The sequence below is a fragment of the Vanacampus margaritifer genome, chromosome 6 (assembly GCF_051991255.1).
Source record: "Vanacampus margaritifer isolate UIUO_Vmar chromosome 6, RoL_Vmar_1.0, whole genome shotgun sequence".
NCBI lineage: Eukaryota > Metazoa > Chordata > Actinopteri > Syngnathiformes > Syngnathidae > Vanacampus > Vanacampus margaritifer.
The window spans coordinates 2,805,391-2,825,966 of record NC_135437.1 but is presented as its reverse complement, the minus strand read 5'-3'; the positions used below and the strand labels follow the sequence as shown (position 1 = coordinate 2,825,966).

Sequence of the window (20,576 nt, the reverse complement as noted above, 5' to 3'; positions counted from 1 at the left end):
TGTGTTGTCATGCATGTGTGTAAGCACATGGCGAGCGGGTAGGCTTATTCAATAAGCCCGACCCCATCCTTCCTCCCCTCCTTCCTTCCTCCCCTCTTAGCTCATTTGCAGTGAGGAACAAGAGGGGACACGTGCAAACAAGGAGAAGAAGAACTGGATTCTTCCAATCCTTTAGGATTATCTAGCAAAGCCTGACAGACTGACCTGGGAGCAGCCCGACAGGTCTAGGTGGACCAGATTGTGGCACCCTATTCCCAAGCTCAGGTACTGAAAACCATCGTCTGTCATATTGTGGCAGTAGGCCAAGCTCAGGTACTGTAGGTTGACACAGTTGCTGTTGGGGAAAAATAGAGAAACCAATAACAAATTTAAAACATTAGAATCTGCTGCTTAAATTCTGTCACTAGAGGGTGTTTAAAAAATGTTTCAGTTTGCTTTAATATAGAGCATCCTTCACACAAACTTGAAAAAAAAAAATTCAGTGCATCTGCACGATACATTGAACCCCCATTTAGGGGCAGGGCAAACAATCAATTTCCACCACCAATAAGTGAAAATCTGTGAATTTTTTTTTAATTTTTATTTTAAATCCTCCCACATGCTTTAAACACAAACACATTTGAACACAGAAAAAAAATCACAGACATACATTAAAAAAACAACAACAACTATATTTGTGTGCCTTTAAGAGCGGGGCCTGATGGGTTGGAATGTGACATCCGGAACCCATGTGTGAGTATCTGGGCGTGAGCTGCAGCCCAGAGCAGCTAGCCCAATAGTATAGTTGCTTAGGTCAAATTTGAATATTTCGAAAACAAGAACAAATCTTTTTAGCAAGTAAACTGGTATTTAATCAATATTGTAATAGTAAGTTAAAAATTACCTGGGAAATTATGCTATTATGGTATGTGATTCACGCACTCCTGGTGTTCAATAAACAGCTAAAGTGCATCAGCAACTCTGGCTCTCCTTTCCCACCGGCAATGTCATTACAGTAAGTACAGTACGTGCACTGGAGCACTGAAGGCTTTTTTGTTGCATTTTCTCAGACTAGTTGTTAGTTGTTTCGCAGAGAAACACTCTAAAGTCTAATCTAATCCTGTGTTGAATGAATGCTTGAATGGCAACCGATGAATACACAGCAATGAACATTTATTTTTGTTCTGCCTACCACTGTATGCCACTGCCATAGATTGATTAACGTTATTTTTGATAAATAAATAATTTTCTGACAATTAACTCTTTCACCACCATGGATGCTTAGTCATCAACCGGTCAAGTCCATTCAATAGTTTGGCATGAAAGAGGGTCTTGAGCAGTTTGCCTGTGAATATCAATTTTGTAAACAACTGAAATGACAAACAGATCCTTGTAAATGGTGACATTGCATTGCTTTGGATTTGAAATCAGCACAGCTTTGAGTAAAGAATTTTGATGTGTCGATTATGAAGGAGAGAAATGTCAACGCGTTGTAGGTCAGACAAGTTTAGACACACCACACCTGAACATAGTATGCATATTATGGCGTGAATGATGAACGGCATGTAAAAATGCCACTATTGATCAACTCTAGCCAAGCGTTGAGTCAGTGTTGCTCAAGGCGTGTTTCATAGTTTTTTTTTTGGTTTTCTTTCTTTTTTTTCTTCTTTCTTTTTCTGGAGAGCTAAGTATTGTTCATTCGGTAATTTTACTGATTTGACATGTCATCATCATTGCTCTCTTTTTTATTTTATTTTATTTTTTTAATTAAAAAAAAATATATAGATTTTGTTTCATAGTTCTATATTATCTGTAAATAAATGTTTTATCAAAATTCCTTTCTTAGTTTTTAAAATAGTTTGAAGTGTGACAAGTAAAAAAGCGTTTTCAACGTTTTCTTAACATGTTTCTTTTTACAAAATGCTCGTTTTTTTTGGGTGGTTACGAAAGAATGGAAATAACTAGAAACAAACTTTTTCTCGTGAAAGAAAATAATCTACTCTCTCCATTGGTAGGTTTGACGCTTATAATGTCACTAATATTCTGTGTATCTTGAAAGAGCTCTAAAACAGCTGGCAATCTAGGGAACTTGAAACCAGCTGGCATTGAACGAGTTACGTTTTATTGGATGAGTTCCTGCTGCACACCTGATGATCTGTACATCAATGTTGAGAATCACAAGATTAATTCATCAATTTAGGCGTTTGGCTCCAAATGCATAATTCTTTCTCTACTCCAGTGTTTTTGGACAATTGTACGTGTCCAACTTTGTGGTAGCAAGTTTGGGAAAGGCCCTGTTCTCTTCCAACCAGACTGATTTACAGCTAGAACATTCGCATAAATCCATCCGCAATGGCAATCATGCCTTTGGTGTGCGTGTGTGTGTGTGTTCACGTCGCAAGAGCCACATCTGTTCCTCTCCTTCTCAATGCGCACACTGGCAGTGAATGAGCTGTTCGCACACGTGAAAAGGGCAAGCAAAAAGTGCTGCTGGGCTCTAACGTCGGAAAAAGAGTATGCGTATGAGTGGCTACTTGTGGGAAATAGAAGGCAAGGATCCTGTGACAAAAGGATTAGTGTGCTGTTTACCTGGCCAGCTCTCTGAGGGTGGTGTCTGTCAAGAGTGTGCCGGAAAGGTTCAGGTAGAGCAGGGAGTTACAGCCTTCCACAACTGACTCAATCATGGCATCCTGTCAAAGCACAAACGCTGCCACGTCATACCCATTTTATACTCAAGTGAGTCTGCTGGACAGCTGTGGCTGCTTTTGTATATTCTGTTATATTTGAGCGCTTCATCTCCAAAGCAAAGGTGTCAAACTCAAGGCTTTTGGGCCAGATCCAGCCTGCCAAGAGTGATCCCAGCCACTGTGCTATGAAATCTCATCAGGTGTGCTGCTATAACATGATTTAATTTGTTTACTTGGCTTGAAATACTATTAATAATACATGGTGCACTGGACTTATAGCCATATAAAAAGGTATAATGGATACTTATATTTTAAAAAAAAAAGAGTAGACAATTTTAACAATTTGCAAGCATTCACTTTTTTCTGCTTAATGCACTGGTAGGGTATTGGATTGGGATTCCTAACAGTAACAACAAATACTCAAAATCAAGTGACTTGCACTCGGGTACAGAAACAAATGTGATCGGGATATTACTATAGATTCATTTTTATTTTTGGGGGATTTTTTTTTACAACAAATAACATATCTTTGGTCATCTATCTATGTTACTGATGTATAATGACAGGCAGAACAATGAATTGCTCTTTCACTTGGTGGAACGAAGTCTACTGTTAACGTGTATATCACCTTTTGCCATTCAGCAACAGAATACTGTAATAACTTTGAGTTGAACTAAACAGGCAGACTTCAAAATATGTACATTAGTGAGTACGTTGGAAGATCATCATAATTTTTAATACATATACTTTTTTTAAAAGTAAATTATGTGCCTTGGTTCAACAACGTTGTGGGTAACATTTAAGTAAGGGACAAGAAGTGCAACTGCCTTGCGTTCAGGCCACGTGTCTAGTCTGCAAATAAACAGTGCAGCTCAGCTTCCGACATTTTAACAGCCTCTCACTCTCCCAGGGTCTCAAGATGAATAGTCGGAGACAAAGCAATAAAAAATGACATGACTAAGGTTTTTATAGCATATTAAGTCACATGGTTCAAACTGTGATTTTTGCACTTGTCTGAATGGATGTTACCATCATTTCCAAAATAAAAGACACATTATTGATGTTTTTTCCTAAAAAGACAGATGCTGTTGATATTTCATTTTAAATGTCATGAACTGCATTCTCATTTACACAAAAAACAAGTAGTTTGTTTTTGCGTTTTGTTCAACTACTGAACCAAACTATGAACTTCAAACCATGGGATGCACCGATTCCCTAATTTTTGGGGTCACTTTTGTCACGGGCCACTTTGTAGTTACGACTTCCCTCAGAGGTCCGACAAAACCTAATAAATGCTTAATCATCTTATTTTAATATTACACATACATAATAAATTGATGGACTACTAGTTTTGAAATTAGAAGTCAATGGTAGTACTGTAGTTAGTTCAATTATTGTTGAAATTACTGTAAAAAGGGTATTTTTTAGCAAAGATCATTGAAGTTGGCACGCATGATTTGCTTTTACGAGCCACATAAAATGATGCGGCAGGCCAGATCTGGCCCTGGGGTCTTGGAGTTTGCCACCTGTGCTTTACACCCTTAGACATTATATGGTTCCACATTTATATCCAGCAACCTGACGGCAACCATAAAATCAATGTAATGAAAACAAGCTTGATACCGCTGATAAAGAATTCACTCTAACCTTTACATGATTATGTTACAGTCATGTTGTTCTCACCGTGATATTAAAACACTCAGACACGTTGAGCTCTTGGAGATTTCTGCATTCGCCTGAAATAGAAACAGCAGGAAAGTTAGTAAACAACTGGGGACAGGTCTCAGGCCAGTACATGTGTTCCATGTAATTGTATACATTTATTCCCAACACTCTTTTCTCTTCATTTCGTAGAATTTCTCTTTGCTAGACTGCTTCCAGTACAATATGTGGATATTAGATTTCTCTACTAGGCAATCGAATCTGTCCAAGACATTCAGAATCCGTATCGTTAGCCCTTTAGCTTAAACTAAAGGGCTCTTTTTTTACGATTTTGAATTTGTTCTTACAGACGTCAGCATTTTTTACGCCCTCCGATTGGTTGCTCAGAGCAAAAATTGTTAGTCAAATGACTAGCAAAATACAACTGTAGTGATCTGCACACATTAATATTCATTTAATAATCAGCATCTCTGGTGAGTATGATGTATTTTTTACAATTTTTTTAAAAAGTTTTTGTCAATCTGGTACAAGGTACATAGACTTTTAACGTGGCAATACCGTGTAACAGTCAAAGTTGTACACCATTTAAGTGTGGAAATATTGTTGTAAGGCTATAAATACGCATTTGGATGTTCCTTGTGTCTTACGCAACACGCCTTCCACAGCTGTAGTCCATCAACAGTTACAACAGTTGTCCTAATGCTTGACCCATTTCAAATCTACATCCTTATATCCCAAACAACTCTGCTTGACTCCACAGCCTTCCCGAGAGAAAAGAGGGACAGACGGAAAAAAGCTGCAGGTTCCAGCATGCGTGTGACCGCCTCTTTCGTCGTGGTCTCCCTGCTCCTGCTTCTGTTCCCGTTCGGCGAGATGAAACGAGCGGGAAAAGGCAGAGGCCTCAGAGGAGCAAGACACAAGCTCGCACGGGACAGGTGGGCACCATGCACCCTTTGATCCCAATTCAAATTTGGGGTGGCTACTTGGTATTGTCTGCTATATATCCTCACACATTATAAAATGCATGTCATGTTTATTTAGTCCTATAAATTGTCCTTAAGAGTGAATATGAGTGTGAATACTTATGTCCTGCGACTGGTTGGATTCAATAGTCATCTTGGATAAGATCCAGCTCAAAAGTGATCCTAATGAGGACAAGTGCAATAGAAAATGGATAGAAAGATATTATTGTGCAAAGTAAAAGAAAGTAAAAGTATCGATTTTTAAGTGTATGACGCAATTTGGCCATGTAGGTTGAGGTATGTACTAACAGTTCATTTGCAATGTTCTTTTTAACCACTTTACACTGCAAAACAATGGTCTTAAATAAAATAAGAAAAAAAGTAATGAAATTAGGAACCTATTACACAATTTAACCCCTGGGTACTGGGCAGTATTTTATTTTGAAATGGCTTGGTCAGAACCATCAAAAAGCCCAAAACGGGTTACAACACCGCCTCGGGGTACAAACGGTGATGGACAATTTGATTTGGCAACATTTTTTAAAAGGGCCCATATCACACTGTAACAAATTGACTGAAGAATTTACACGAAATAACTTGTAACTTCTTGTAAAATCTCAGTACATTACTGAATAAAAATTACAGTTACTGTGTTTACTTTTACAGCAATTCACTGTAATCTAGTTTACAAGCGTTTCTTGTGTTCTACGTAATTTGCAGGAATTTACTGGCAACTTTAGTACATACATAATACAGTATGTCATTGTAAAATCCATCCATCCATTTTCTTAACTGCTTATTCCTCAAAAGAGTCGCTGGAGCCTATCCCAGCTGGCTTTGGGCAGTAGGCGGGGTACACCCTGAACTAGTTGCCAGCCGATTGCAGGCCACAGAGAGACGAACAACCAACCACACTCACAATCACACCTGGGGACAACTTAGAGTGCTCAATTGACCGGTGATGCATGTCTTTGGAATGTGGGAGGAGACATGAGCACCCGGAGAAAACCGACACAGGCACGGGGTGAGCATGCAAACTCCACCCAGAAGGGCCGAAGCCGAGACTCGATCTCAGGCCCTCATCGCTGGGAGGCGGATGTACTAACCAGTCATCCACCATGCCTATATTAAAATGCTAATTTATCCCTAAAAAACACAGCTAAAGTGGTGTTTTCCTCCATTCACCCATATCTTAGCATTCCTGCTCATTCTTGCTCTACAAGCACCAAACTCAAGAAAATGACTGGGTCCTCATTTATCGACGTCAAGGGGAGTAATGCTTCAAGCAAGTGAAATGCTATTCCAGAAAAAAGTGCCTGCCAAGAAGAAAAATCTTGGCAGACAAAAAACAAGCATTTTTTTTTTTACTTGATTTGAAATATTTGTTCATGTTAGATTTGAGAGTTTTTAGTTTTTCCAGCTGTAAATTTCATTTATTTCAGAAGGTATTTCTATTCATAGTAAGATAAGGCCAGATTTTTGAGCCGTTTCCAAACCAAAGGGGTTCTGGTTTTCACCGTTTACTTTCATGCAGTTGGTGTGAGGTCAATTTGCAGCCAATGACCCACCAGTCATTGACGGTTGCCTTTCATTTGTTTGGATCTCAAGCACACTGAAAAAGGAACATCTGCTGACTTTGTTGCACATTCTGGAGCCTCCATTTTTAGATTAATCTCTTAAATAATGTTTAAAATTAGCATGAACAAATATAATTTTTCTGTGTCACCTAGAGACAATGCAAATGTCTTTGGGGAAATCTCGCCTGGTATTTGTATGGTATTTAGGTCACAAACGAGAGTGGAAACCCAGCAGTTCACCTTGCCATTTTTGACTGACACTACAATTGGGAGAATTTACTTGTCCTGCAATAACAGCAAGAACAACAAACTTATTCGGTCTTTGTTCAAAAAGGGAGGTTGTGACGGTTCCATATGTGATGTCATACTGGAATAAATATGTGGAACACATAGACTGGAAAAGAGTCTGGCTTTTACCCAATCATTATTTGTTAACTAACAAAATTAGAGAAATTTCTTTTAAAATAGTATTTTTTGTAAACTTATCCCTCCTGGCATTATGTTTTGTTTTCTTTTGTTATGTATATTTGTAATTCTTTCTGTCATTGGTTTGCCATTATTAATAATGGTTATTGTTGTAAAAAAAAAAAAAGATAGGTGCTACTTTCTTCTTCTTATTATTATTATTGTTATATAAACACCAAAGAGTTTTGCAAAGTTTTCACTCTGGCCTGAGTTTTCCAAAAAAGGCAAAAAAACAGGTCAGCTTTCATTTCAAGATACTTGCATCTGGATCGGATACACAACTTCAAACAAAGCCAGTGTGCAAATGGCTTGGGTTGATTTCTGCTTGTTGTGCCATCCATGTATATCTCACTGGTTTATCTATTTGTTATGCACAGTAGTGTCCGAATGTTTGTTTGTGTGATAAGGGACTGGGTCTAGTGACTTGACATCAAGAGCTGGAGTTGGGTTAGCTGGTTAGTTTGTGTGTGTGAGCGTCTCGTCTTGAGTTGTGGCTGACAGCAGCTTCTTGCGAGTATTCTCATTTTGTATTTGACTGTCCCGTTAAATGGCTGAGAGTGGCTGTATTTGCTCCCACGCAGTCATACCTTCATTGTAGTGTTAATTTTATCCGCCATATTTAAATTTAGTCTCAGTTTTATTCCAGTTTCTTTCTTTCTTGTGTTTATTTCAGACCACATATCCCAATTGACATCAATAACGAAGACATAAAGAAAAGTACATATTAAATGTTGAAACAAGATGCCTGAAAGGGAGTGGGAAGAAAATAACTTATTTAATCCCACCCCTTTTTACACATTCAATGTAAAACATAAAAGCATTCACCATTTCCTTCGAAGATTAACTTGCAATTTTTTGTTTCAAAACTAATTTAACAATTATCATTGACACAATATAACAGAAATACAAAAATATTCACACACGAGTATTGCAGCAGGTAAAGAATTGTTAATTGCATTACATCGGTAAATTTTCTACCAACATTAGGAACAAAGGAACAGTAAATGTATTGGTTAAGATATATATGCATTCCAACAATAGTAATAGACAATACGTACAATAGTAAGAATATAACAAATAAAAGTTGACACTAGGAAAACACACTAAATCTGATGCTATAAAGGTATGAATCTGAAAAGTAAAGTAGACATTGCTTTATTAATATATCTTATGAATTATTTTAGTTATTTTCAGTTATATGTATGTTTATGCTGGATTTCAGTACAGCCGCCAGGCCCTGCCACCCATCCCCATCATTATTACTATTATAGTATAGCCATCCTTACAATTAGCTGCATGCATAGATGCATATGAGTAATAGACAAATTGTCCATATTAATACAAATACAATCAAAGAATACAGTAAATTTAAGTGTGATTACAAGTGATCTTGTAAACTGTTGCCAGAAGGGGAAACACTTCCAACACCAGTCCACCTCTTGCATTACCTTTACTACTTGACTGTGCAGTGTGGTGCAGTGTGACCAGGTCTATGCAATAGAGAAGCAGCTTTTTAAAGTAATCCAAGACCACAATACGTTGATACAAACACATATTGAAGTGTAAATACAACAAACTGATGGCAGCAAAGGTCAAGAAAATAGAAGGCACCCATGGCGACTGCAATCACAGCATTGATCAAGATTATTCCAGAATTAGTCCATATAAAAGTACATTAATTAGTTGGATTATTATTTATTTTAAAGATAGAAATTTTAAGGGCCCTGTTTGGCTGCGAAGCCAGTGAGGAATGTGCTTTTTAATACATACTTTTAAATTGATGGACAGTAGAACACTGTTGTAGTGATGTACTAAATCCTTGCCATAGTTTAACTCCACAAACAGCAAGGCACAGACTCCTCCTGGTGGTTTGAGCAACTGGAACTTTGAAATTCAGATGTCCCCTGAGGTTACATCCTTCTTCCAGTTTAAAAAAAAAACTAAACTTTTGAATACAAATTGGTAAGAGCTCATTTTTAGCTTTAAACATTATTATTGCAATAAAGTAATTAACAAGATTTTTAAATGTAAGCAGATTTGTTTTTACAAAGAAAGGATAAGTATGATCTCTGTATCCTACATTACGAATCACACGAATTGCTCTTTTCTGGAGAACAAGTGCCTTTGTGGTACTACTGTAACTACTCCCCCAGACCCCAATACCATCAGATTAAATGCGGTAGAAGTAACGTACAGTAAAAGGTCAGAAGAGATTTATAATCCAGCATGTGTTTAACTCTATTTATTACTGATATACTTTTAGAGATCTTTTCAATCCCGTTTGTTAGCTTTTATCATAGTTAGTGAACCTCTTCCCGTTTTTTATTTAGTCAATTTTTAGTAGACTATAAATACAGCATTTTAGTCTTTATTTAGTCCACGAAAACCTAATTTTATTAGTCTCATTTTAGTCAACAAAAACTGTCAACAAATTAGTCTAGTTTTAGTCAGGACAATCATTCTACCTGTGTATTTTTTTTGTGAGAATATTTTGGATCTAAAACTATTTTACAAAGTTTTCTCATCTTTTTGATGAACAACAATTTGACACACAATTGCAGTACATCAACAAGTGGCTACTACGGCTCCATGCTATGAGCTAGTAAATTATCCAGAATTAGTTAGCGTTCGGATTAACATTATTGTTGGAACGTTATAGCCGTTAATGTTACGTTCTAACAATAATTTGTTTGTTTTTTTAACTGTTCACCGCCCTGGATTGGCTGGCAACCAGTTAAGGGTGTACCCCACCTACTGCCCGAAGCCAGCTGGGCTCCAGCACCCCCGCGACCCTTGTGAGAACTAAGCGCTTAAGAAAATGGATGGATGGATAGATAGATTAACCGTTCACGTGAATCCACCTCCTGTCTGTTCCATGTTTTTGTGCATGTTGCACTCGCTAGATGCAGATCTAAAAGGGGGTGTGTTACTGTGTGTCACATGACAGTATCTCAGTGACATCTTGGCACAGACAAAATTGTACAAAATCCTGTAATTTTTGTCTCGTTTGTGTTCATGAACTAAAATGTCCATAGATTTTAGTCCAGTTTTTATTAAGAGAAGTAAATATTCGTCTTGTCTTCATCTCAACGAAAATGCATACTGATTAAGTCCCAGTTATTGTTTATTAATTAGGATTTTAGTCTAGTCTAGTTTAGTTTTAATCCGGTAAAAAATTGACGTGTTGACGAAATTATTGGTTTGCAACACACACACACAAAAAAAAAATCGACCAAGCGATGGCTTGTAACTTGAAAAACATGTCAATTGTGGTAATCGTAAGTCAAGGTAACAATGGAATAAAAATGGTTTATTTCAGTGTACAATAGAAATGATTCCCATACTTTTACAGAGGTCTAAATTCTTGCTGGTCACAACTTGTTTAACCCATTTTGCTCAATTTGATTCTTGCTTTTGTTTATAAAACCCTCAGAGTGAGAGGCGTCAGCCGTCACAGCAGATCCGACCCCCCAAAACCAGGCAACTGCTCAGAATCGTTGGAGTCTGGACGGGTCTTGGCAGATTGTCAGGACCGCCGCCTCACTTCCATTCCCAGGCCGCAGACCTGGTCCAGAGCACCCAAGTACCTCCTCTTAGCACGTAATAGGATCAAGGTCCTCCGCGATGAAGCCTTCGCCGGCTACGGGAGTCTAACCAGTCTAGACTTGCAGCAGAATCACATCTCATTGGTGGAGGAGGGGGCCTTTGAGGGTTTGACTCGACTCACAACCCTGCTGCTCCAGCACAATCGCCTGACTTCACTGAGCGAGGAAGCCCTCATCCCCATGCCTAATCTCCGTTACTTGCGCCTCTATGACAATCCCTTGAATTGTATTTGTGACATAGACAGTCTTGTACAAACCATCCAAGTGCCAAGCAACCGTAATCTGGGAAATCATGCCAGGTGAGGCTTCGAAAAAGGTCTTTTGGATAACAGGTAGAGGTAGGCTGTAATGAAGTAAGAATATTTTGTTACCGAACTGTACTACAGGTGGATTATTCAGGAAACTGTACTTGACAAAAAAAAATTAGTTTTTGGACCACTTTTTAGTTTTACTCCCTACAATGGGAACAGATCTGCTTGCTTGGTGAAAATAGGCTAGGCACATTTTTCAACTTCAGCAGATATAATAAAAACATTTGCAGGGAGAGTTGAAGAGTGAATAGGGAGAGTTGAGTTTATTCTATTGAGAGCTTGGGGACACATGAAGTAAAAAATACAGGAAGAGACCAAAATGGAGGAGTGTGAACAAAGGAGCAGTAGAGCACTTTCAAAATTTACGTTAATCGGAAGAAAAAAAATCTGCCTATCTGAAAAAACATATTACAGGTCCAGTGGATATAAAAAGTCTACACACCCCTGTTTAAATGCCAGGTCTTTGTGGTAAAAAAGAAATGAGACAGAGTTAATCATTTAAAATATATATATATTTTAACATTAATTTGGCCTATACTCTGTACAAATCCACTGAAAATAAATCTCCCAAACACATGGGAAATTAAGTTATGGTCTTGGAGGATAAACACCCAGGCGAGTGCTGTTCTAACTAGCCTAGTGCATGAACTGATGAAGCCTGTTTGGATGAGAGGCAAAACAAAACATCTTCTAAGACAACCAAAACAGCTTAGTTGCAATTGATTTAATACCCTGTGAATGAAATCAATTGGAATGAAATAAACTATATACAGGCTGTAACTTTTGGCCATGACTGCAAAAGATAAAGTGGAGATCGAAAGCTTGGGCACCCAAAAAGTGCATTGTGGAAATTGTCCATTTATTTTTACTCGTGACTGCCACCTCTGGCCTAAAGCATAAATGAAGCTTCTGTGTCAAGCTCGTGATGGTGCACATGCAAGTATAAATAAAATATACTTAGTTTTTTTTCTGTTTTCTTGGAGCCTGTGCAAAGCCAGCCTCTTGTTTTTTTTCCAGTTTCTATCCCAGTTGTGTTGTACGCTGGCTAACACACTACATGTTTGTGGGGACGAGCATGACGTCGCCCTCCACCACTCCACCCCTCCCCACCCCCAATAAATTGTGGCGTTCAGGGCGATCACTCCACACTGATTTACGTGTTAAAAGAATGTCTCATCTGTAATTTGGTACCTTTTGGAGATTTTCCATCTTTTCTTGGCTTGTTTATGCACAATAATATGTATTTTTACCTGGGTTGCCCAAACTTGGGATCCACACTATATATTTGATGCAAACACAACACTGCTCATCATCAAAATAACACCATACAGTGCATAATGGTGGTGGTAGCATCATGATTTGAGGCTGTTTTTCTTCACCTTGACCTGGAGTTAAGGTGGAGGGAATTATGAACAGTTCCATAAATACCAATCAGTGTTAGCACAAAACTTTCAGACTTCTGCTTCCTAGAAAAAAAAAGTAAAAAAAAAAAAGTAAAAAAATAAAAAAAGCCAACTAGATGATCCCCAATTTATTTGGGGTTAATCAGAGGCACATGTGCTGACTCACATGAGTTTGAATGAGATTGGTTAATTTTGAACACAGCCCCATCCAAGAGCTAATACTAAAAGGCTGGGGGAATACTTGTGTAACCACATTATTTCAGTTGCTATTTTTATCATCACTTTTTTAAATTCAATTGAGTTGTACAGGTTTTATATCATATTAGAGGTGGCAAAAGTTTTAAATGATTTTATTATCTCATTCATTCCCAGCCATTTTCAAATTCCTGGTGAAAACATTGACAAAAAGAGCTTTTTGCAACATGGCCCTAGCTGATCTCTTATACTCTGCTGCCACCTTTTTTGTAATAACTACCATTGCTTTAAGCCACCGCTTCATGTCAGAAGCTGCATCAAAGCCTTCTGTATGCTCATGCATAAAACAAAACAAACGTAAAAAACCTGTACAAATAAGTTTTGGGGAATGAAGGGCAAAGTATTAAAAAATATATTTACACGTTTTTTTTGGGTTTGAATTAGTTATTTTGGTGTCATTTTTTATGTAACTAGAATTTGGCATTTGAACAGAGGTGTGTAGACTTTTTTGTATCCACGTTGTTTACTCTTCTTGGCGCAAGCACTAGGTATGTTTTAAAAGAGGGAAATCATTTTTCAGTTCTGAAAATGGGTATTGTACATAATTGACAGTTTAAAAAATCATTTAAATACATTTGATTTCAGAGTTTGTGTGTTTTTTTTATTTATTTTTTTACTTTTACATGAGTAGAGAAGTTGAATCAGTTGTACTTTTACATGGTCCTTTTTAACACAAGTATTTGTACGTCTACTTAAGTACATACTGTAGTATTATGTCTACTTAAGTACATATTTCTGATCCAAACAAGACATAATTTTTGTCATGTTTCTCTTTAAAGTTGTGCAGAGCCCCTCAGGCTAAAAGGTAAAAAGTTGAAGCGACTTGACCCAGAACTGCTCTGCAAGAAGTCTGACCCGAACGAAAAACCACAGGGAGACCAGACTGACCCCAAAGACCCGGTGGAGCCCAGTCCCTTTCAAAACAAACCAGATGCCACCACATCCTGCCACACTTATTACTTCCCTCATGTACGCTTGGACTGCAGTAACCGAGGCAAGTTTTTTATTGGCATTAGATCGCGTCGATCACTGTGATGAATGGGCACCTTCCCGAGTCCACACATGTTTCTTACATAATGAAAAGCAATCCTAAGCCATTTATCACAGATGATTGGATGCTGTCCCAAGACTCGAATGATTACTCTCATTATTCTCAAAAAATCCATAAGAATGTGAATTATGTAGTGGAACCTCTACAAAAGGGCACAGACATACTAACAATCAAACTAATTTGAGCATTTTTTCTCCTTAGTGATCAAAGTTGGCCAAGGTCCGACTGACGGATGTTTCTAAATCCGTGTTTCCCAACCTTCATTGAGCAATGTTCAAGTTGACTTATTTTGTTGTATGAATGGTAAAAGTTAAATATACTTTATGCCATCCAGTGGAAGAACATTTATTCTGACTATACGTCACCTGGCATAGTTGAACAAAGATATATTATTTGTAAAAAATAAATACAATTATAATAATGATGATGATGATGATCATCATCATTTCCCGTGGCACACCTGATGAACTATTAATTATTAATTTTAGCTTTACTTAGTTGTATTATAACAGCGGTTACTTTCGTTTTAACACTTGAAATACAGTTTTTTTTAAATTGCGATGTCAACAGTTTGACTCTGGAAGAATCAGTGAAACCTTAATTTGAGAGATTAATTCACACCATGACTGAGCTCATAACTTAATACAATCACATCTACTCATATCCATTTCGGCTCACACAACAAAGCAAAACAACAAAGCAACCCACATCTCGTAATTCAGAAGTTGGTGCACTCATAGACTAGGTATAATAGTTTTTTTTTTGTTTTTGTTTTTTAATTTCAATTATACTAACCCCTCGTTTATCACAGGGGTCGCGTTCCAGACCACCCTCATGATAAACAAAATCTGTGACTATATATTTATTTTATGATTTATATATTATTGACTAGCCCTGCGATTGGTTGACAACCAGTTCAGCGACCCATGTGAGGAATAAGCGGATCAGAAAATGGATGGATGGATGGATATTATAGACTTTGTAGCTTTATGCATAATACCAATACAATAATGCATGTGAGGTGCAGGTAGTATTTTTGTCCACTTGGTTTCACCATTCTCACGCTTTACAGTAATGCATCTGTGACTGTGACTGTATGTGTGTGACTTTTAAAAGCGGGAACTGGCCTGAGATGTTGGAGTTAGCAAATGAGAGTGTTAAATTGACTGGCTGTTAACTGGCTTATACTGTTAGCTATCTTGCATTCTGGTGGAAGGATCACAATTTGTTCTAATTAGTGGTGGTCGGCTATTAAATAATCTAACAATATTTACCATTGACATGCAGTTGTTTAACTTTAACCAGTTGTGCCTTGCAAAAGAAAATGATCCCATACTTTGGACATTCTCGCTTTCATGCACGCGTTTCCTTCTGGCTCACGCTTATTCCTCTCAGTATCAGTCTGTGTGGAAAATTAATCATAGCAAAATCCCGCAATACAGCAAAAGCATTAATATTTTAATTACAGTGAAGCAGCAAACTAAAGAGCAATATGGCAACGGATGACTGTCCTTCCTTTGGCAAGAATCCATTGTAAATATACAAGCTTCAGTGCATATGGAACAAATTACCTTTTGAACAGACGAATTAGGCAATCTCCTCTCACACATGTCCTCTCGTTTCAATCTACAGGCCTAACCGAGGTGCCTGCTGGTATTCCCGAGGACGCTGTCCAAATAGATCTCTCCCACAATTCCATCCATCATCTCAAGGCCAAGAGTTTCCAAGGAGCAAAGAGTTTGAAAACACTGAACCTCAGCCACAACAACATGGAGCGCATTGATACAGGTCTTACAGACTCACAAAATGTTTGGCATATTGGTCTTTGGGGTGAAATTTCAGAATAAGCTTAAAATGCACCACAAGCTTTTGCAAGTGAACTTTTGTAAACTTTTGAATGGACATGTCTAACTGTTTAATGTTTCAGTACTATTTGCACAACTTGATGTTTTCTAACAAGGAGCTGCAGGGCTCTTCCAGTTTTTTGCTTCGCTGCCACTCTTACACTTAGTTCCCACTCCTTTCTGACAACTGACAACATCCACTTTCCAGCCATTTTCACTGAGGTAACCCTCTTTGCTAACGGCTGTTTTACTGAATTTTGACTGATTTTGCAAGGCCCACTGAATATTGTGTTCTATTGCTATAATAACGAAGAAAGATTAAAGTCTCTTCTTTCATCAGGAAAAAAAATATTTTTCTATCTGTTTCAGTTTTGCAGCAATTAGCATTAGAATATAACTAAGTTTCATCATTATTCACATTCCTGTTGAAAACACTGGCAAAAAGAGCTTGTTGCAACATGGCTCTGGTTGAGCTCTTGTACTCTGCTGCCACCTGCTGGCCGTTTTTGTAATAAATACCATTGCTTCAAGCATTGTTTTAAGTTCAGAGGCTGCATCAAAGCATTCTGTATGCTCTAGCACAGAGGTGGGCATCGAGGGCCGCAGTCCTGCAGATTTTGAATGTTGCTCTTCTCCAACACAGCTGATATATGATCAGCTCATCAGCAAGCAATCCTGTTGATTGGAATCAGCTTGTGTTGGAAGTGAGAAACCTCCAAAACCTGCAGGACTGCGGCCCCCGAGGACCGAGATTGCCCACCTCTGCTCTAGCATAAAAAAACAAAACATAAAAACCGTATACATACGTTGTGGGAGCATTGTAATGTTTAAAATAGAATGTATTTATCCATTTTTGGGAGCAAATGAGTTCATTTTGAGGTACTGTTGATCAGTCATTAGGCGTCGTCTTGGTCTCATAATGCTGAAAATGTCAACAGCAAAATGAAGAAGGTTTTAATATTATTATTATATTATAATATAAAATTTTCAACTGAAAAAATAAATGTATTGGTCTATGGTCCATGGTCCTCGTCACAACAGCAACTTGGGAAGAAATTGTGAAACATGGAACAGTTGGACATGAGCATTCAAAACTTTAGAGAAAATCAAATGAGGTTCACGTGTAATACCGCAACTTAGGTTCTCTTGAAATTTTACCCAAAAGCCCAATATCCTTACATTTTTGTGACAAGCGTATGCTTTTAATGTGTTACTATAGCTATAGCAACAAGTAGCCAATTTCATAGCATGTGTTTGATACAGGATGACAGAACAAGTTTTTCTTGTGTTTTTTCCTGGAGCAGCCAGAGTTGGGGGGGAAAGTTTTACATCTGCTACGAACCTCTGTTTCTCATTTTCCCCTGTTAAAGACTATTAGCTTTCTCTGCAAATATGAGGGAGCAGAATTGGATTACATGACAGAAAAAAAGGGGGGAAAAAGACTGCAAAAGCTTAAACTGCAGCAGGCTCAGTTTGATTGACCTGGTGCTCTTTGGTCACGGGGACTGGTTGTGGTGGGTAAACAACATGCTCATGTGCACTTCTCCAGCTTCCTTGTTCGGGCTCCTGCACCTTCGTGAGTTGGACCTGTCAGACAACAGCCTGCATTTCATCCAATATGGGGTCCTTGAAAACCTCTACTTTCTGTTCAAGCTGAAGCTGGGGGGAAACCCCTGGGTGTGCGATTACAGGTGGGGCTTACTTTTGTTGAAAATACGGTGTTTCTCCACCTTAACAGTTCTTTGGCTTTCGTGTTGGTTTCCAGTACCTCTTGCAAGTGTGAATGCAGTCCTTATAGGCAAAACCCAAATTCATCATCATTTGTAACACTTTTCCATTTTTAGGAGAGCAAAAGCACTGGAATCCATCATTCCTTTTTTAATTTTTTTATAGTGTGTGTCCTCATTTGCGTTGTGGGTGAGTTAGAGCCTATCCCAGCTGACTTTATTTTGCAAGAGGCATCAGCCAATCATAGGGCACATAAAGACTAACAGGCATTCATGCCTATGGCTAATTTAGAGTCTTCAAAAAGAAAAGCGTATGTTTTGGAATATGTGAATATGTGTTGGATAGCAAGAAAACAAATGCAAACTACAAACAAGAAAAAAGATCCGAGCCAAGATTCAAACCCAGAATCTTTTACTGTGAGGCAGAATTACTAACTTATTTTCCTTACTACCCGTCCAGTCAGGGGTGGGCAATTTATATCTTTATCTTTATCTTCAATGATACTAACATGCATGTTTATGGAATGTGGAAGGAAATGGGAATACCCAGAGGAATCACAATTCCTCAGTTTGTCTTTTTTTTTTTTAAACTGACTGAAATAGAGCAGGTTTAACAACATATAAAATAATGTTTCTAGCTGAGCCAAAAAAATAAAAAATCTAACCTGCTGTCAATGAAGGTGTTGATCGACTTTCCATGTGTGTAGGTTTTAAACAGATGCTATGTACAAACAAACAGTGCTGAATGCCTACGGTCTGTTTCAGACCTAGGCCTTCAGTGGGGCCTTGCGCAAATTAATCTACCTCGTAATACCACCATGCGAGTGCAACTTGCACATCATCTTGGAATAATTTAGAATTGGTATGTCTATACTAAAATTACAAAACAATCAGCTTAAAACGTGTTTCTAGTTGAACTTGGTTGGCTCTTACCAACCAGAGGAAGGAAACATGCTGATGTTATTGTGTGCCTACTAATTTCAAAGACCTTTGGCAAGTTAGATTGTCAAATACAGAGACTTTAATCTATTTTACACTAGTAGGAAATATTTGGCATACAAATAGAACAAGTACATTTTACAAGTGAGGAAAAATGCACTAGTGGATAACTGTGTGATAGTAGAACTAGGAGACATTAAAAATGTTTACTAGTTAACTACTAAATTTGCTTGCCACAGTTGGCTCTCAAGTTTGGCTCTGACCAACCAATCACAGGACGGAAAAATTATGACATCAGGGCCAGCACTAAAGCCCTGTGGCCAGTGAGGATGAATTTACAATGTGATTGGTTAAAGAAACAGTCCCACTGCTAATACAATATAGTTTAAGTTTAATGGCGAAGCACTATTGATTGTGATGCTAGTGGGCAGTTTAGATCGGCATGGCACACACAAATGGTACAAAATGAAGACTGTTGGGATAAAAGAATACAATTCCATGGAACATCTATCTATCCATTTTCCGAGCCGCGTATCCCCACTAAGATCGCAAATATTATATTTATAGTTGTAAATACAGATCAGAGCTTCTGATACCACTAGGTTTTGCCTGTGAAGACAGACTAGCGAGGGGTGTAACCTATATGAAAACCACAGATGTCTCATTCATTTCTTCATGTTAAAATGCAAATAAAAAAGTACAATAATTAAGTAAGCTCAATTTGCAGCATACACTACATGGTCTATTGGCTTCGACTGCACCCGTTGGTGTGGCACTCCGGCCTGCTGTGTCGCTCGCCTCCTGAATACACTGGCGAGAGCGTGGAGGAGTACGTGCACTCCTACAACCGAGGGTGTCCCAAAGATAGGCAGCCGAGTCAACGAGACCAAACCGAAGCAGATGAGCTGCTCTGGAACTCCCTGGAAGAGGTGCAGGGCGAGCCAGAGGAGGAAGTGGAGCCCAGCCACTTGAGACAGCCTCAGAAATACCAGATTATTAGACTGTCATGAGGGGAAAGCTCTGAATGGGCACTGTTTACAACTTTCCCCACTTACTTTTCATATTGTCAATGAGTCTGTATCAGATGAAGAATTTACAGTCCTTATGTGGTGTGTAATCCCCCCAAAATACATGGGAATGACCTCAAATCTGTTTAAAAAAATGTCACAAGACCAATATGCAGGTTTAATGTGTATCTGTTCATTTTCCAATGGTGTATAATTATTGCAAATGTCACAATATTGTTGCTTAACACAATCAAATTTTGCAATAAAAAAAAATTGACTTGTTGGTTAACTTGACTAGAAAATGTTCAACTTTTGACTTGAATGACCAGTAACACGCTAAAATTTTGTTCTTTACAAAAACAACATAACTAAATAGAATGTAAATAAACAAGTTTTGCTTCAATTCAATGGTAGTATAATACAGACATGCCAATGTAGTGTACAGAGACACTGTCTCAGCTTCTCAGTAAGGCTGTTATATTAGTTTTTTCTTCAGAGATTGAAGACTTTGCCTTTGAGTATTGCTATATTATCTATCTACATTTGTTACTCAACCGTTTGTGTTTGTTAGCTCATCAATGGCATTTACTAATATTTGTTAACATGAAGCTAGTGGACTTGCAAAGTTGTATGGTTGTTTTAAATACATGTGTAATTATCTTTGATTGGTGTTTAGTTTGACTTTAAGTGAGAGTGGCAATATATAGCTTAAAGCTAAATCTCAAGGATCCACTGTTTTATGTAACATTAACTTTTCAATGGCTACGTCTCTGGAGAGCCTGACCACCATTCAAGTTTAAAATTACACAAAGAAAATATTTTTTTATTCTGCATATATTTCCCAAAAATGCATTTGTGGGCATTTACACTTCTACTAATTTGAATTAAATTAGCACCTGTTGTGTAAAAGTGGGACTAATTTACATAATAACTGCCCCCACACCTAATTTCTCCTTCAATGACTAAATTACCCAGTGGTGACTAGCAGTAAGCAGAGCTGCAATGAGTTTCTTCTAATAGAGTTGCATTAGCTAACACTGTTAGCTTCTGATAAGCACACTATACTTGACTGTCGATGCGGTGAAGGTGCTATAGGAAGAGA

At 38.0% G+C, this 20,576-nt stretch overlaps 2 protein-coding genes across 3 annotated transcripts in view; one reads left to right on the top strand and one right to left on the bottom strand.

The window, feature by feature from the left end:
• fbxl13 (F-box and leucine-rich repeat protein 13) overlaps positions 1–20,576 on the bottom strand; it is a 44,939-nt gene that overhangs the window by 7,015 nt on the left and 17,348 nt on the right. For both annotated transcript variants that reach the window (XR_013294447.1, XM_077568001.1), the window contains exons 11-13: positions 4,350–4,402; positions 2,569–2,669; positions 205–334 (exon numbers count right to left, since the gene is read on the bottom strand). Coding sequence is in view for 1 of the 2 variants with exons in the window: in XM_077568001.1 (XP_077424127.1) it covers positions 205–334; positions 2,569–2,669; positions 4,350–4,402 (284 nt within the window). In the remaining variant the exon portion in view is untranslated. The remainder of the gene's footprint in view (positions 1–204; positions 335–2,568; positions 2,670–4,349; positions 4,403–20,576) is intronic.
• LOC144053501 (leucine-rich repeat-containing protein 17-like) lies at positions 123–19,763 on the top strand. Its single transcript, XM_077568006.1, has 7 exons — positions 123–264; positions 5,089–5,263; positions 10,766–11,236; positions 13,686–13,900; positions 15,590–15,745; positions 17,351–17,492; positions 19,195–19,763. The coding sequence occupies exons 2-7, from the start codon at positions 5,139–5,141 to the stop codon at positions 19,475–19,477; spliced, it is 1,392 nt and encodes a 463-aa protein (XP_077424132.1). The 5' UTR covers positions 123–264; positions 5,089–5,138; the 3' UTR covers positions 19,478–19,763.

Excerpts from the sequence above, each read along its gene's own strand:
- LOC144053501 (XM_077568006.1), top strand. The coding sequence starts at position 5,139 with ATGCGTGTGACCGCCTCTTTCGTCGTGGTCTCCCTGCTCCTGCTTCTG. Across the intron at positions 13,901-15,589 it reads CTTGGACTGCAGTAACCGAG|GCCTAACCGAGGTGCCTGCT; the intron begins GCAAGTTTTTTA and ends TTCAATCTACAG. Across the intron at positions 17,493-19,194 it reads CCCTGGGTGTGCGATTACAG|CATACACTACATGGTCTATT; the intron begins GTGGGGCTTACT and ends CTCAATTTGCAG.